Below are 18,678 nucleotides of genomic sequence, written 5' to 3' on the forward strand. Positions count from 1 at the left end.
ATTGTTATCTTTCTCTTTCCTAGTGGTTCGGACCCCACTTTACACTATTTGTCCCGTTCTATATAGCTACTACTGAGCCAGCGCGGTCCTCGTGAGGAGTTTTTAGCTTATGTGTACTACTTATTGATCATGCATTTACTAAAAGTAGGACCGTTAAATTAGTTGGTTAAAAGTAAGTAAAATCCACAATATTTCAGACACAATTTATTTATAAAATATTCTTACATTCTTTTACTTATTACAATTATAAAGTACAATAGGTTCTACAAAATTACTTTCAAAAAATTTAAAAATAAAATAAATAAAATAAAGCCAAGCTTACGACATATCTTGTTTAAAAAAATCTTTAATGAAACGGAATAAAAAATCCGATTTTCATTAACTAGGAAATTAGCAAAAGGTGCACAAAATTCAAAGCACACGTAACTAAATAAAAATGTATTACTTTTTTTACTTTAAACTGAAAGTAAATCAAATTCCTTCCATATGCTTCACAAAAATTTTCACAAACACACAAGTAAAAACAGAAAATTTACAACCATTCTTTCTAGCCAAATTAAAAAGCTAACAAAACTTGCACAAAAACTTAAAAAGCACACACACACACGTGAATTCGTTACTTTGTTTAAGCTAGAAATAGGAACCAAATTTTAAGAAATACGAGGAAAACAAACAGATAAAATACATACATTTCTTATTTATTATGAGCCTGATTTTACTTAAAATAATACAAAATTTATCATTTTTGTTTTGCTTGTTTATTTACAAGTGAAAGGAGATAATGAAATGCAACTTATCACAATCATAGATAATGTTATTCTACAACAGAAAATATCAACCTGAAAAATTTTCACTGTTGCCATTCATAGAAATTACAGTTTTGCCGGAATAACATTTCCCCACCAAAATCTAAGTTAAGGCAGCGACTACAGGAACGAACTCAACTGTATTTGATTACGTATCATATTGTTTTGGTATCCTGTGAACTACTTTTTAAATAATAATTGTATTTAATTTGCAATAAACAAAATAGTTTTAACATACAGTTATCAAAATTAAATAATAATGTTATTCAAAAAGTAGCTCACAGGATACCAAAACAGCATGACACGTAATCAAATGCAGTTGAGTTCTTTCCTCTAGTCGTTGCCTTAACTTAGATTTTGGGGGAAATGTTATTCTGGCAACACTGAAAATTCTTTAAGTTTATATTTTCTTTGTAGAGTAACATTATCTGCGATTGTGGTAAGTTACGTTTCATTATCTCTTTTCACTTATGAAAAACAAGCAAAGAGAAAAATGGTAAATTTTGCATTATTTTTGGTAAGACAGGCTCTTAAGCTAAAAAATAGCATCCAAACTTCGTTAGCGAGGGAACGAGTAAACCTTGAAAAAAAAAAAAAAAAAACAGTAACACAGCAAATTTCTTACACTACCGAAACTAAAAATAGGAACCAATGCTTATTAACTAAAGAATAAGTGAAAATTACACAACAAATTAAAGTGAAAACAATAATTGTTTTACTTTATTTAAAGTAAAAATACAACTAAGGAATGAGTAAAAGGTACATAGATACTTAAAGTATACAAAAATATCTCTTGTAAAATGTTATTTTAAAAGCTCATAATTTTTAAAAGATAAAGCACCATGTTCAAACGTTAGTGATCACAGATAATACGGACAACGTTGAATGATCTCAACATTAGCTGTAATGTTTATTGATTTCTTACCTTCCACAACATCAGCTCCATACATGCTTTAGCATCTTCAGCACTGTCATGCCCACCAATATCATTTTGTATTATTTTGTTAATGTACTCCGCACAAAGCGACTTTAAAGCTCTTTTATAAGGTAATCCCATCTTATGAGGAAACACTATGCTTGTATCAACCACTGTCTCGTGTATTATTTTAAGTGCTTTAAAGTCACTTTCTAAGCTATGTCCAATTAGGATAGTTTTATCACTGAACTGACTCAATAAAACAGCTTGTACATCAAGAATAGTAGTACTGATTCCTTCCAAATCACCTTCCGTGATTCCACTAAATCGTGTATTGTAATCCAAGATGGGATTTTCTGGCTTAACTAAGGTTTCATAAATTGTCTTCAAATCTGGCCCAACAACTGTCACTCTTACAAGCTCACTTCCTGCCGTAGTGTAACACATTTCACAGTCAAGGGCATATACACCGCATCTAGCACCAAGTGATGAAGATTTTGAAAGTGTTCGAACAAATCCTTGTAAGTTATTCGGGTCAAAATTTTCTGTCACGTGACAAGAAGCTAAACAGCATCCTTCACTAGAGTCCTGTTCAGCGCCACAACAGTTGTAAATTGAACTCACTCCTTTTTTCGTTTTTCTTGAGTATTTCCGGGCCCAGTGGTAGATACAACTTTCGTTTTTAATCTGGTACCCCTTGTCATTGACAACATATTGTTTTCCACATCGGCAACAAATTCTCTCGGTTGGCCTTGGAGAAATTTGTGGTTTAAGATAAACTGTTTCTACAATTGCTCGGCCCTTCTCTTTAGGATGAGGTAAGGGAAACCCATTTTCTTTCAATTGTTCGACCGTTAAAACATAATTAAATAGTTTTTTGTACAGTGCTTCCACAGTAAGCCCTTCACTAATCTTATTTGTCCTTAATGTGCTGAAAGTATTTATGCCGCCTTTGATAGTATCAGAGGTAAAGCTGTTCATCTCAAGTCCACATTCAATTGGCTGCATTTCTCCCTTCCGAAGTCTCTGAATGGTGTTAGCAACAACATTAAGGTAAATAATTTTATTTGACGATTTACTGTAACAGTTACTCTCTTCCTGAAGGGCTTTTGCGTAAGCTTCCTTTTTCGTACTGTAAATTTTAAGATATTCTTCTATTATACTATTTAAGTATTGCTGTCTAATGTTCACTGGTACCTTAACAATTCCAGGCTGTATCGAAATTACTGGACGCTCTATAATCTCTTGACGTGGTATATGAGCAAATCTTTTTGCTCCTTTCGGAAGTGTTTGCTGTACAGTGCGATTCGGTACAGATTTCGCGTTGTTCCTTGCAGCCAATTCTTGCTGAATTCTTAGTTTAGCACTCAATAGCAAAGGAACGTTTTGTACTGGTGCAATTCCAACCTTTGTTGTAGAGGAAGAAGCATGTTCTGCCTGTCGTTTTTTAAGTTCTTCCTGTAACTTACGGTATCTCTCACACAATTCCAAAGCTGCGTTCGGATATTTAGACTTATGTTGTTGAATTATTGTAAGTTTATTATCAAGATTTTGTGCATCTGCATGAGCCACGCGGTGTTTTGTTGGAATAACAGGTACGTAGTTCTCATTCTTCTCATAATCGATTATTCCTCCCTTCTTCTGTTTGGCATCATCATCAGTCTTCGTTTCAGGACTGTATTCTTGAAATATTTTGTAGCATTCCTTAGCCACGTTATCATTACAGTCTGTGTCCTCATCCAATATCTCACTCTCGTAGTTTCCATCTTTATACTTATCCCCAATACTGAAATTAGACAAACAACTTTTACTATCTTCCTTATCTAAAGTTACAGACATATCGCTATTTTGTTCACTATCAGAACAGATAGAATAATCATTACTGTTAACATGTTTTCGCTTCTTGTTTTGTTCATGCTTTTCCTCTGTCTTTTTCCTTTTAGCTGAATATTCATAGTGCTCAGATTTATAATGTCTAGATTTTACCGTGCTTTCTGTTTCGGATACCTTCTTGCATTTAACTGACTTACTACTGGGATGGCTTTCCATCTCCTTTGATTTCGTAAAACGTTTTGAACTTTTTTCTGAACTTTTACTAGTTCGTTTCTTAATTTTTTCGTATGACATTTCTCTTGATTTGCGCTTTTCATTCTCTCTCTCAGTATCTTTGCTAGAATGTCTCTCCTTCCTCTTACTTTTTGAATGATGTTTGCTTTCCTTATGTTTGGAATAATGCTCACTCTTACGTGATTTGTGTCTATCTTCATAAGTTTCTTCCTTACGACGTTTGGAGGAATCATTTTTACTATACCTATTATCATCATCTATGGAATGTTGGGTTTTGGTTTTCCTATGCTTTCTTTCTAAGCTACTACTGTGATCTGTCTTTTCACGCTTCAAGTCACTACATGAATCTTTACTCATATCACATCTCGACAACTTTACATCGCTTTTGTTCTTGGTTTCATGTTTCGAATGTGACTTACGTTCTTCTATGATTCCTTTGCGATCAGATATAATGTTTCCATTTTCATCTTTAGTGTTGCTAACCTGAGATTCACCTTTAATTTCAGACTTATTTTCGGGTATAGACGCTTTCATTTTAGTTTTACTTCTCGAAATTTCACTAAATGTTTTATGTGCCGATTTACAAGGTGATTTTTCATCTCCTTCATGAAAGCTAAGTACTTCTTTGCATTCTCCTTCCCCATTTTCTTTATTAATTTCCGAGTGTATCTTAACGCTTTGCTCTGGTGTATCAGGTACTTCCATTTTGAATTGCTCAAAGTCCATAGGAGCTATCGATACTGTGTGACTCTCTATTTTTGGGTTTCGTGTATTCTGTACACTAGAGTGACTATTATCATTGATAATATATTTGCAAGTTTGAAGCAACTTCGTATTGCGCACATTACCATTATCCATTGTAACATCAGTACCCTTATTGACAGAGCATGAACTAAGATTCATTGATTCAGAACTGGAACACTCATTTCGATCGTTCCCTAACATCTCAGATTTACCAACGCTACTCATTGTATCACTATCAGAGGCTTCGGAATCAGCATCGAAACCCGAACTAGAATAAATGTCTTCGTATTTTCGTTCCGACGATTTTGGGCGACGAGAATGGTACTGGGTGCGTATTTTATGTTTAATACTATCACTTGATTTCCGACAATCATGGCTTTGTTCATATTTTTTACGAAAACTTCCACTACCACGAGTTTCTTCTTCTTGTTCTTGCGAACTAGAACTTACGGACTGTGTTTCTGAACTTGAACAACTTACTCGTTTCTTATGTTTCGATTTACTCGATATGGATCGTCTTTTTGACAATTGCCGCCTTTCGTCTTTTTCTGCTGATTTATTTCGGCTCGAAGACGACTTCTCACTACTCTTCGACGATTTTGTCCTGTAATGCCTATGTCTATCAGTCCTTTTTTCACTTCGATAATAAGTACTCTGCTTCCGTTCCCGATTGCGGGACTCATGGCTACGGGTCTTTAATGAATGTTTTTTACTATCAACACAGTTGCTTTTGGTATCTCGTTTCTCTGTTGTATTAGGCTTGTCATTAATGTTTTCGCAGTTTTTCATATTGGCATCTGTAACACCTAATGTTTTCAACATGTTAACACCTTCAGGTTTGTCAATTGTATTTATATCTGAACATTGTGAATGACAGTTCTGTTTACAACCTACATCATTTTTTGCGTTTTGAACTTCAATCTCCGAAGAGTGTCCATCATCTTCCTTTTTTAACTCACTATAACAATTCGGTTCATTAATTTCATTTTTGGATTGGTGCATGCTGTACGACGACTTTAGTTCTGAAACAGAATTGTTATTGCAGGCTAATTTATCGTTTGAATCACTAGACTCTAAAGTTACTGTAACTATTGAACAAGCTGTTTCAATATTCCGTCTGTCAGTAGATTTCTCAATTGTTTTTCTTTTGTGCACATCACGTGGTTCAGAAGCTTCGTTGGCTACGAAATGATCTTTGGTATCAGAAATCGTGGTAGAATTACTATCACATTCATTATCCTCGGCCAAAATATCCTCCAACAGTTGAATTTCACCTGAAATATCTGGCATTTCCTCTTCAGTATGAGTACTCTCATTATCCAATTGAGATTTGTTTGTTGGAATATATTTTCGAGAATTAGATGTACCTGCTTCACCTGACAAAAATGTTATGCCACTTGTCTTTACTGAGTATGGGTTGTTTTGTGAATGGGACTGATCCGTTGGATTGATTTTGTCTACAGGGAAATCAGTACTATCGAATGAGCTATTATACATGTAGTTGTCAACTCGATTATGCAAACTGGCTTCATATTTATCATTTTCTATCATTGCCTTACTACCAACAGTATGTGTTACAGTATCATTCGGGTCAAACTGTACCCGACTTGGTTCTACTTCTTTTACACGTGTTTCATACGCTGCACAACATTCCCTCGTACTATTGGATTCATTTGTTTTCTGTGATAAGTCTGATGGTCTCCACGTGAATGATGGCTTTTTAACAACCGGTAAACACTTGTCTCTGGAAGCAGTGGGTATGTAAGGGATGGGAATATGTTTCTTTCTGTATTCACCAATTGGAGTAGGATTATACGAGGCACCACTATCTACCTGATACGATGCTGCCGTTTGTGAAACGGGTTTTAATTCTTTGACCACCTCATTCACTAAAGACTCAGGCATTGCATTATCCTCTATTTCACCATCACTCTTTGCACCTTTGTTTGCACTCAAAGGTGGAACCAGGTAATTTTCTTGAAGAACTTCGTGAACTGTTTTAGATACAAGACGTTGCAGAACTTCTGTGATATTACTCCCGTCCATAGCTTCAGAGCTAGGTGTTATCGTGACAATCTGAGGTATGGGAGTTTCTTTAACATGCTGAAAATGACAGTAAGGCCTTTCACATAGACCACTTTCGTAAAACGGACAGGGAACAAATCTGAAACCACCCCAAGATGGTAACATTTCACTATTTTGCACAGTGTCAATTACTTCGGACTGTAGTAGTATATCTTAACGAATGAAAGTTTTATCGGGGAAATCGAAAATCTGACATCAGTATTCAATGTCAGTCCTTGTACTAAAGATCAAATTATTCTTACACCGTGTTCGTCCTTCTGAGACAGGGATAAAAATGATACACATTTTAAAATCCAATTTTCAGTAATTTCTTGAATATCTGCATATGCGGTATTTAAATACTACCTTATATTATAGAACACAGCCTTACATAGCATCTGTGACACAAAGTGGTAATATACTGTTCACACATATGTATCTAAGAAAATCTTTCTACATGACTCATATCATGAGCATTGGCTTCGTTTAAACTAAAGTGATTAATATTTCCACGTTATTGCCACAAAATTGAATTTTTGACATTCGAAGCAGCTATTGGAAAAATAAACAGTTCATATTTTGGTCATAATATAACTGAAGTTTTATATGTTCTAGTTGTTTGCTTCTTTCAAACTTCACACTTCTCTAAATCAGTACGATATTGTAATCGTGTTCACATTCAATGAAGTTCCAGGCGAAAGATTAAAAATTACCTGCAAATAAATAGGATAACATTATAATCAACTTATTTTACAAGTATGAAGAACAATCTACATATATGAACTCTTAAAACATGGTCTAAACTTGCTACAAGGGTTGAACAACGCATTTGCCTAAAGGAAACGATGAAGTACTATTAGCATACTTTAAGATCTCGTTTAGCGATCACTATAGGAATAGTTCATCCTGGGAGCAAAGTTCTGCTTGTCAACTTAGATGCAGGAACTTATCTTAATGTTTATTAATGGATTCAAGTGAGTTCAACTTATGGAGTGGATCATCACATCTAGAGAACCAAGAGAATCTTCTCAGATCGAGAAGTTTCCATTAGGATACACCTGTTATTTCAAACTACCAGTTAAAGTGACAAATCATTTGAGTATTTGAAGCTTCTATAGTTATTACAAATTACGAGGGCTGTCCAGAAAGTACCGATGTTTTGGCCAATCCCAGTAGTGGGCGGGGCTAGAATCACCATCTTCGTATCAGAACGTCGCCACACTTAGTACGCATCCAGCTTTGGTAGTGTGAGAACTATGACGCTCTGAACTGTGTTTTCTGTTACATGTTACAATGTGCGCTGCAATAGAAAATCCCGCCTCTTGTAAGGTACATTCTGTGATTAGGTTTTTGTTGAAAAAAAAAGCCAATTGAAATCCATCGCCAACTGTGTGAAATGTGCGGGTATGGAATAACGAGTAAAGGCTGAGTGAGGCAATGGTCCACACACGGCCAAGCATACCCGAGAGCTCTTGAATAGTTTTGGATGGGAGGTGTTCAATCACCCACCATACAACTCGGATTTGGTGCCGAGTGACTACCACTTTTTCTCAGCGATGAAGACATGGTTCGCTACACAGAGCTTTGATTCTGATGTCGAACTGCATCCCGGTGTAAGCCAGTGGTTGAAATCGCAGGTGGCAGATTTCTACCTCGACAGTATTGAAAAAAAATGTGCCACGGTATAAGTGCTTTAATTTGTATGTGGAAAAATAGCTTAAGAGTGTACCTTTCAAATGTATATAATACAATTTGGTTTGTTTATTCTGTTGCTTTTTTTTTATTTCAAATGTCTGTTACTTTGTGGACAGCTCTCGTATTTACTGAAGTAATGTTTTTCGCTATTTAGTTTCTTCAGCATCTTAAGAGCAAAAATCTTGTAAGCATAACCACATCGCTAAAATGTTTCACAACAATTGAAGCCACAATAAGTGGATTGTAACAGAAACATTAATGTAGATGAAACTATTACACTTGTTATAAATTATTCATCAATGTATGGTTTATGTTTTATTTTCACAATTGTGTACATAAGCTTCATCATATTCCACCATTTTGTTTTCATTATATAATGGAAGCTATAAAATGTGATTAAAATAGCAATATATGTTTATGAGGAACGGGAGTTTTCATTAAAACTTTTGACATTTACAACCATTCTTGAGTTTAAGCTAATATTTATAATCGTGCATCAGTTTAGTTTCTCTTAATTTTCTACAAAGTTCGGCCCACTACTTTTTTACAGAACACTGTGATCAGTTCGCAAATGATGTAGTTCAATAGCATTCTTATTTAATTTATTTCTTTACAAACATGCCCGGTAGCTCAATAATGTTCGGAAGTCGTAAATGTAAATGGATGGTAAATGTTCACCATTAACTTTTACGCTTATTAAAAAATGAAATGAAATCTTACGATCGAGTTTTACGTCCTTCGATTATGCTGGCTAGGCTAAAGGAGACGGAGATGATGAGAAATGAAGGAAATGGTAGAATGAAGAAAGTGGAAGGAAACTTGAGAACACCAAGAAAACCTACGCATACGGTGTTTGTCCACCACAAAGTTTACTTGGCGCAAACTGGGATTGAACCAAGGACCCCATGCGCCAGAGGTGAACGCTCTACCTCACCGCAGCCCCTTTACGCTTATTAAATAAGTTTGACCTAACTTTTACCTTACTGGGTTACTTCGTCACCAGTTGTACTGTTGGAGTGTCATCGTCCTCATACACACTAATACACCGTAACTGGTTCTATATGATTAGAAAATTTAAAATACCAGCCAAAAGTTATCACTGAACTTAAAAAAAAGAAAAGACAAATTGAACCCCTGATTCTCGACTGATTTTAACACGAAGTAGCTTGGACTATTGAGAAGCCTCACAGAAATACGTCGTATTACAACAAAACCGGCAGTTATAGTGCAAGGTATTAAGGAAAATATTTTCTTATCGTGTTGTTCAAATACGTGAACTTCAAAAGAGCTCAAGTTTGAGGTCAGTTTACTCGTGAAGCCATGGACAAATATGTTTTTAAATAATCCCAGTGCAATGTGAAATGTATCCGAGTATGGACACTTTTATTATTATCGTAAGCGGTAGTTCAAAGAGATCAGCTTTAAGGTAATTTTTCTTGTAATCCCATGGGCGGATATCTATAGAAATAGTTTCCTGGATTCGGCGTTCTGAAATTAGAATAAAAAGTTCACTTAGAAATTTGGCCAACCGTGGGTACTTTTTACCAATGCCATTAGACTTAGTTGGTTGGAGAATCTACCCTTTCTATACGCTTTTCCTTGATCGATTTCAACCGCAACCAATGTGGATTCCCAAAACAAAATATAAGCTCTGTTTTATCTAAATTAAAAGTTTTACAAAGTGTATAGGGTGAAATTTTTCGAGTGTAGGCTTACATACATCCCGAATGTAGGCATCCCAACATTGTTAGGATCGTCAAGTTTAGGAGGCTCAGGTGGGCAGGTCATGTAGCTAGAATGAAAGAAAGTAGAAACGCTTTCAAAATCTTGACTGGAAGACCAATCGGAAAACGACCATTAGGAAGACCTAGGCGCAGATGGGAGGACAATATTAAGATGGATCTCGCAGAGATAGGAATACAAAGTAGAAACTGGATGCAATAAGCTAAGGATAGAAGTCAGTGGAGAGCTTTTGTGAACGCGGCATTGAACCTCCAGGTTCCATAGGCCATAGAGTTAGTTAGGCTTACATAGGCTTAGTGGATAAAATTATAACATGGTGTGAATTTTACCTCCTTGTTCTCGAGTAAATTCGACGTATCTTGTCTTCTTAATATTGTTTTATCCTTTTAGCACGCGACAATGACATTTGTATTATACAGGATGTTTCAAAACAACACCGACAACGTTTGGGAGGTGATTCCTGACACCAAGATAAAACAAAAAGTATAGACCAACCTGGGTGCACAAATGCTTCCTTTCGGAGTTATAGGCTCCCGAAAACATTAAAAAAACTTTAAAGGTCCATAGCTCCAAAACTATGGGACTAACCGTAGTCGGGTCAAGACTTCACTTAGGAACTAGTATGTGCAGTATACAAATATCCATGTTTGAGAATCCTGCGATACTTCCGCAACAATTTTTATAGAGGTAGTTGGTGAGTACTTCAAATTATATGCCCGTAGCCAAACTCATTCCATAACAACTGTTGCGTAAGAACCTTAGGATTCTGAAACATGGATTTTTGGATAGGGCACATATTAGTTCCTAAGTGAAGTCTTGACCCGGCTACGGTAGGGCCCATAGTTTTGGAGCTATGGACCTTGAAAGTTCATTTTTTCATGTTTTCGGCAGCCTATAACTCCGAAAGGAAGTGCACCCAGGTTGGTCTATACTTTTTGTCTTATTCTGGTATCAGGAATTACCTCCCGAACGTTGTCGGTGTTGTTTAGAAACACCCTGTACTTGACTAAAAGCACACTTTACAATACCGCCCACTGTTGTGTTCTTTAACCAGAGGTAGCCGTTTGAGGTTGTAAACAATGTGTTAGTATGTGACCCCTGTTCTACAACGAAACAGACAAAAATTAGCGAGGGAGTAAATCTTGAACAACCCTGTCACCAACAATAAGTTTTATTCGAGAAGATTCTTGCGTCAATACCTATTAAAGTAACTGGTTTACTCCTATTTGAAGAAAGGGAACATCGATACATACTTCGAGACAAATTCAGCTCAAAATGTTTACTTTGGAAAACATACAAATCACTTTTATAGAAACTCTCATAAAGCGTAGAAAATACTGTAGCAAAAAGTACTGTACCTAGAATATCCATTTCGTATACGTTTTGAGAAAAAAAAACTATGTTTTTGACTGTTAACGAATATTTTAACGCTTATCAATTAAAAATTAACTCTTCCATAATTTAATTCATTAAATTAAAAATTAACAAAAAAACAATTGATTTAGCTGCTAACTGATTAAGTCGCTGAATTAAGGTAGTAGTGGCTTAGTGGTAGAACGTTCATACGTAAAGTCACTGGTTCGGTCTCATGCCCGCGTCAAATGAGTTTTATGGTGTAAAAATACTATGTGGGAGGGTATTCTCGGAGTTTTCCCGTTTCCTCCTACTTTCTTCATTTCATAATTTTGTTCATTATATCATAATAACCTCGGAGAATCAGAATCATTGTGAGACATTAACTAAAACAACAGACGCATGGGTAAAATGCGTACAACCAGATGAATTCAGATATAATTTTCATTTCATTACGTGGGTCACTCACTATCCGATAGACAATATGCAACAAAAGAAATCAGCACGCACATTAAAAAAAAAAAAAAAAAAAAAAAAAAAAAAAAAAAAAAAATTCTATAATTTTGCCTTGTATATCTCGGTAGAGTGTCCATTTCCTTAAGGTCATGATGCAAATCTCCTAAATTTTCATGACGTAAAAAAAGCAATATCTATTATTACACTTTTACTCTGCATTTGATTTCCAATGAATCCCCTCTCTCTCGTATTGCCTTGATTAATTATTGCTCTTGAGCCATTCCATGTCAAATTAATACACCCAATTTACCTCACTATTTTAGATTTTGTTAAAATTTGGTATGTGCTGAGATTAAGAAAAAATACCAAATTTCAATTATTTTTTTTTTTTTTTTAATCTCAAACACTTTCTGAAATATGGGGATGTAAAATTTGCAAATACTAACCAAAAAAGCATGAACAGACTTTCTTTAAATCGCTCTAGGAACTGCAATAGTTGAGCTAGAGAGTTGGAAAAGGTGTCGTTTTGCAGCATTTCGTATCCTCTTTCCAGTGATACACAATACTACATAGGTTCTAATATATTTTTTTTCAAAATACGAATTAAAATTTTGATTTGAAGATTTTTTCCAAAAAGTACATAATTTAAAATTTTCAAAATATTTCCATAAATGCTTGGTACTGTTGTAAATCAAATGGCAAAGTATAAATATAGGATGATGATGGGTTCATTGTTAAAAAAATATTTCTGACACTTGTTTTCCACTAATAGCCTCATTTGGACCAAACATACCTTCAACAAATAAGAATTTAATACAACAGGTACTAACGCTAATTTTTAAACAACTATCTATAAAATATAAACTAACACTAACTAACCTGAGGAAGTTTTGAGCAGTTTCCCCCAAAAATATCTCGGACCTTTACAGATTATATTTTGAAAAAGCCAATTAAGTTTGGCTTACATCACTTTCAACAAGAGTGTATGTTCTCCCAGTCGGAGTAAACGGATTTACATTTGTGAGAATATCCACAATTGACACCCACAGGAAGTCCGCATGTGTTGGATAGGAGAATGATGTAGCTGATCCACACGGATGAAGAAAAGTTATTTTCACTTCATCAAGTTCTTAATTTTTGTCTAAAATGTACCCAAGCCACCAGTTGTTGTCATACACAGTGGTAACATAGCCTGATATGTCTTGTAGCTTCAGTTTGTCCTGCGATGTAGTTATCTCCCTCTCCCAACCTTGCACATCATCTGAAAAGTGTTTTACTAATAATTTTGATGTAGTTTTGGGAATGAATACAATGTTTCTTTGATTGTTAACGCTGCTTCAAGCCGGCTTTTTAAGAAGCAACATAATCTTGAGTGGAACACGCAAAATCTATGTTTGTTATGTTATTTACTGCCCACTCAAATAGATCTCGTGGGGTTTGGATCTGGTTATGGTATGGCCTTTGCAAACTTGCACGAGCTGCCAATCTCTTCACGGAACCCCCTACTCCGTCGCAAGGCCCCTTCCCATGTGCTGTGGCTGAAAAGTGCCACTAGGCTTTGATATTGAAGTCTTCCTCATGAAAGCAAAGGTTCAGAGAGTTTTTCTTATTTTTGTATTGAGCGGCAGAACCGTCTGAAAAATAGTAAATCTTTTTTTGGAAGTGTTTGAAATTTATTTGTTAGATATGAAATTATCGTCTTTTGAAAGGTGTACATAGCAATAGTATTGTGCTCTAGGCAATCAGAAACAATGATAAAGCTCACATGTTCAATTTTGTCTTCCTCTTTGTAATATACAACAAAGGGAGGTATAGTAACCTGTTGGCTTGTCCAGTGGTACTCTGAGCTTCATCTTGTAGAACTATACTATAATTTTCTAAAAAATCACATGTAACAACAAATTCGGATCCATTAAGTTTTTCTTTTGTGGAGTTTAGAAATGCTCTTTGTTGCTTGGCAATGAAGTCATGCCGAACCAAAGAAAACATCTGACTGCAGGATAAATCTATAAATTCTTCGGACGTTTTGTGTACGATTTCCAGGTTACAGTGATCAACTGACACCCACTGGCGGAGTATACTGGCTCAAGTCACTGAGGAAAGGGAAGAAACATTTAATATTACAAATGAGAAAGCCAGTAAGGTTGATATAGTAATAAAAGATAGCCATAAGTTTAAGCAATAGCATTATCCGAAACGTCAATACACTTGATTTAACAATCAATTTCCAAGTGCTGAAATGATTGACTGCACAAATGAGCTGACATAGCAATGTACATTTTGAATAATCTGTTTGGACTAGAACTATTACATCAATACTTACACATTTTTCATACCTTATTTCAATTTGCAGTTATAGGTCCAATGTTCAATATTTTCCGTTTTACCAATTTATAGGCTATTAGTATAAAATTAAAGTAAACTTGATCAACTTAATTTAATTACAGCTTGTGATGATTGGTAAGATGATATTTTGATATTTCTGATATATTTTTAGTTACCTGTCTGTATGTTTTAGTTAAATTCTTATTTGTTGAAGGTATGTTTGGTCCAAATGAGGCTATTGGTGGAAAACAAGTGTCAGAAATATATTAACAATGAACCAATCATCATCCCATATTTATACTTTGCCATTTGATTTACAACAGTACCAAGTATTTATAAAAATGTTTTGAAAATTTCAAATTATGTATTTCTTGGAAAAAATCAAAATTTTAATTCTTATTTTGAAAAAATATATTAGAACCTATGTTGTGTTGTATATCACTGGAAAGAGCATACGAAATGCTGCAAAACGACACCTTTTCCAGCTCTCTAGCTCAACTATTGCAGTTCCTAGAGCGATTTAAAGAAAGTCTGTTCACGCTTTTCTTGGTTAGTATTTGCAAATTTTACATCCCCATATTTCAGAAACTGAAATTAAGAAAAAAAATTGAAATTTGGAATTTTTCTTAATCTCAGCACATACCAAATTTTAACAAATCTAAAATTGTGAAGTAAAATTTTTATTTAAAGTGTGTTGATTTGACATGGAATGGCTCTCTTGTAAAAATCATAGAACCTTTAGTTGTTAACTGTATTAAATGTCTTATATGTTTTCTTTCCAAAACTTAAATTATGCACTGTGTCACAAACCCTTCCCCTTTTGGGTATCTCTAGTTCGTGGTGATGGATAGTGACAGTCTTAAAACTGGATATGAAGAAAACTTCATCATCTTACATCTAGCTATGAAAAAAAAAAAAAAAAAATATATATATATATATATATATATATATATATATATATATATATATATATATATATATATATATAGCTGGATATGAAGAAAATAACTGGATACGCAAATAATAATAATAATAAAAGTAAGAAATGATCCTTTTATAGCTAAATATGAAGAAAACTTATAGCTGGATATGAAGGAATTTATAACTGGATATAAAGGAACTTTGATAATCTTTTAGCTGGATATGAAGAAAACCTCATAATCTTATAGTTGGGTATGCTAATCATATAGCGAGATATAAGGAAAATTCATTCTTATAGATAGATATGAAGAAAACTGATCGTAAAGTGGCGATTAAAAAGGCAAGGAAAATGAAGCTCTTCATTTGCCAGTGCCTGTTTTATCGTCCAACCCTGTTTATTCGTTAGAAATAATCTCCGTCATTCTCACTACTTCCGAAATAAAGCAGAATTATACATAAATTTACTAGTAGAACATTTGGAATACACATTACAAGATTTTAAAAACTGTAGTAGCCTTTTTGTATTCCTAGTAGTTCATATAATTTCCGGTATCTCGGAGACTTCCGTGAGTATCCATTTTCAAAGATCATAGAAACTTAAACTACATTTTGCTGTAAGATCTTCACATGCTTTTAGCCTCAACGTTAATAGAACTTTTTTTTTTTATCCCTATATATATTAAAAATTTCTATTGATGTTGAACTTATACGCATGTGATCTCACTGCAAAATATGGTTTAATTTTCTATGGTCATTGAAAAGATACTCGCTATTCGAAATTATTCAACTACTTGGAATACAAAAGAGTTAATATAATTTCTATCTTGATTCTTCAAGAACTGAGTGAGTTCAATGGGATATAAGTGTTTGATTTGTCATTTTCAGTTTATATAGGTATTGATACTGAAATGCCCTATATTCTTGTAAGTGGCGACTGTATTTTTTTACTATATTATTGGCCTCCATTCATCTCTCATAGCCAACCCTTTCTTCGCAGGTTCATCGTATTGCATACATTTACACTTTTTTTTATTACATTCATATTTCTTGTTAAATATGAATGAAATTTAAAATTTCACAAACTTTGCATCCGGAAGGCATGTCTCTCGAAGTCAGTTAAAAGCCTGATTCAGGGCGCAAAATTTCCGGTCGCTAGATCGCCATTGGCGACTACAAATTTAGAGCTGGCGACCAATATTCAGTAGGAATGGTTTCTGCGTAAACGCACAGGGCTGCGCAGTTTCTGTTTCGCACGAAAATAATTGTCACTGATATGAATTGTCCAATTCAAAATTGATTATCCTGAATCCAATTGTCTGGTTTTAAAATTTTATGCCCTGATGTAATCTCTTTGCCAAACCAAAGGCCGGGGAAAGGGGGAGACCTCTAATAATTGTACGTAAGTGATACTGGCGACCATCATTTTTGGATTGGTGAGTGCGTGTGACTTTGAAACTTTGCGTCCTGCCTGATTTATTCCAAAAATAATGATGAATGAGCCATGGTCTTAAGGTAATTAGACCAGAGGCAGCACCTTTTAAAATTTTCTTCAGAAACTCGGAATTTCAACAGAATTAGGGAAGTAATGGATCAAATGCTTCCAACTCTACCCTAAATATTTTACTCAAAACATTAATTAATAATCATCTTCACTTATTCCTTTCTGTACCTTTTCTGCCATTACAATATTGAGCGCAGGACACATTTTTCAGTGTCCAATTCCTCAAAAGAGGGACACAAGACAGAAGTTGCAGATCATTAACCGCTTATTAATATTTTGAACCAGCTGAACATCCGGGGTAATTAGGGGCATTACTCGAGCAGACGGTTTTACCAAATTTTGACACATTTCTTACATTTTCAGGTTAGGTTGAAGCTTTGTATTTCTTTTTAGCACAGCATGCACTAAATGAGGTGCTCCATTACCACTTCCAGATTGACTTCAGGAGGGCTTAGTATAAATACAGTGTGGATGTATGGCATAAAAAACTACAGTGCATAAAACACGTACCAATATGCTAAGTCGCCGCTAAAAAGCACGAATCCTATCTAACCGAGTCAGAAAAGAGCGCAGCAGGGAGGCCCGAACAGTAGCGAGGGGAGTGCGTCCGTAGGAACCAGGCGCGTCAGCGACGGGGTTTACGCAAAAACGTGGAAAGTGAAAGAGCACAATAACAAATACAATACTTTTATTACCACTCAAAATTTATTTCAACATGCTGTGCACTGACAGTAATTACTTATATTCACACTTTCATTTCTTCACGAAAAATGTTTCGCATTGTCTTTTACCTATAAATTTTCTATTTGGTAGATCCGTCTGCTCAAGTGAACCCTAATTAGGTTTATGGAAAATCTTTAAAATGTGTAGATGAACCCCTCCTCAGGATTGAAATGGAATAATAAGAACCCAACTCGATGTAAGTGCTAAATATGTTCATTTGCTTTCCTTGTTGCTTAACAGCTTCCATGTGATTTCTTTTTCCTCTGCAGTTTTAAGTTTGTTGTTGGAAACAACATGCCTGGTTTACCTTCCTACGTTTGTTCGTTTCTTCACTGGCACTTTATGGCTTATGTTGAAACTTCATGTAAGGAACAATAGAAAATATTTTTAAAATGAAAATCGTAGAGTAAAAATTATAAGTGATAATGAATCTATTGTTGCGACGTGAAATATTCTGTTTTTGCCATATATTTTAAACTCCTGCTACCTCTCCTAAACCAAAATCCATCTCCAGACAGGGAAAAACAAAGGAGAGATGATAGCCTCTAATTTCCCTGAAATTTGAATATGTGAAATTATAAGAGAATCTGAGAAAAACGCATTTTTCGTTTTATTTTTGTTTTAAAAAATGTATCGGAGATGTAGCACATCAAAGTTGACCATGCGAAAGCCATTGTCGAAGTCATATTAAAAAAAAAAAAAAAAAAAGTGTAAATATTACAAAACCTTTCAATCCAGATGACGAGTCTTTTTGTTCTGAAGTATATTCGTTGCCACATAGTATAAATAAGTAAATCTAGACATGTGTTCAAAACCAACCTTTGTACAGCATTTACAAAGCCAAATATTTGGATTTTTTTCTCAGAAACACTTATCTCGAAAGTTCTAAAAATCATTACAGAAGTCGTATATCAAAGAATATACATATTCTGCAAAGAACACACCACTTTGATTCTGAATTGTGTAATGAAGCTTAAAAAATAATAATAATAATAATAATAATAACAATGCGTTCAATGCTATGTAAAGAAAATTATGAAAACCAAATTTGAATTATCAAAATGGTTTGTTATTATACTTAGTCTGGCTATAACACTGTTGCGAAGTTTCAGAGGCTGCAATACTATCCGTTGTGAGGAGAATGAACGAACCTGGCGGTGGAATGTGTGATGGCTCATTGTGAGTGCTGCTGTAGAAAAGGATATATTTCTACACGTAACCCAATAGGCAAAACGAAATGGGATGATTACGAAAACAGGATAGCGTTACACACAGTTGAAAAACCACCGAGTGTAATCTTCAAATCGCTTAAAAAACAAAATCTTCTAATTTTTTTGTGCATAAAAATTAGTGTATTGTGTACC

At 34.7% G+C, this 18,678-nt stretch overlaps 1 protein-coding gene across 1 annotated transcript in view; it reads right to left on the reverse strand.

Moving 5' to 3' along the window:
• Positions 1-242: 242 nt before the first annotated feature.
• The window catches only part of LOC145663150 (uncharacterized), a 34,311-nt gene continuing 15,875 nt past the window's right edge, over positions 243-18,678 (reverse strand). The window contains exon 2 of the mRNA XM_081729473.1: positions 243-7,310. Within this exon, the coding sequence (XP_081585599.1) occupies positions 1,717-6,723 (5,007 nt within the window). The 5' untranslated portion in view covers positions 6,724-7,310 and the 3' untranslated portion in view covers positions 243-1,716. The remainder of the gene's footprint in view (positions 7,311-18,678) is intronic.

Source organism: Thermobia domestica, chromosome 10 (genome assembly GCF_964235325.1).
Source record: "Thermobia domestica chromosome 10, izTheDome1.hap1.1, whole genome shotgun sequence".
Taxonomy (NCBI): domain Eukaryota; kingdom Metazoa; phylum Arthropoda; class Insecta; order Zygentoma; family Lepismatidae; genus Thermobia; species Thermobia domestica.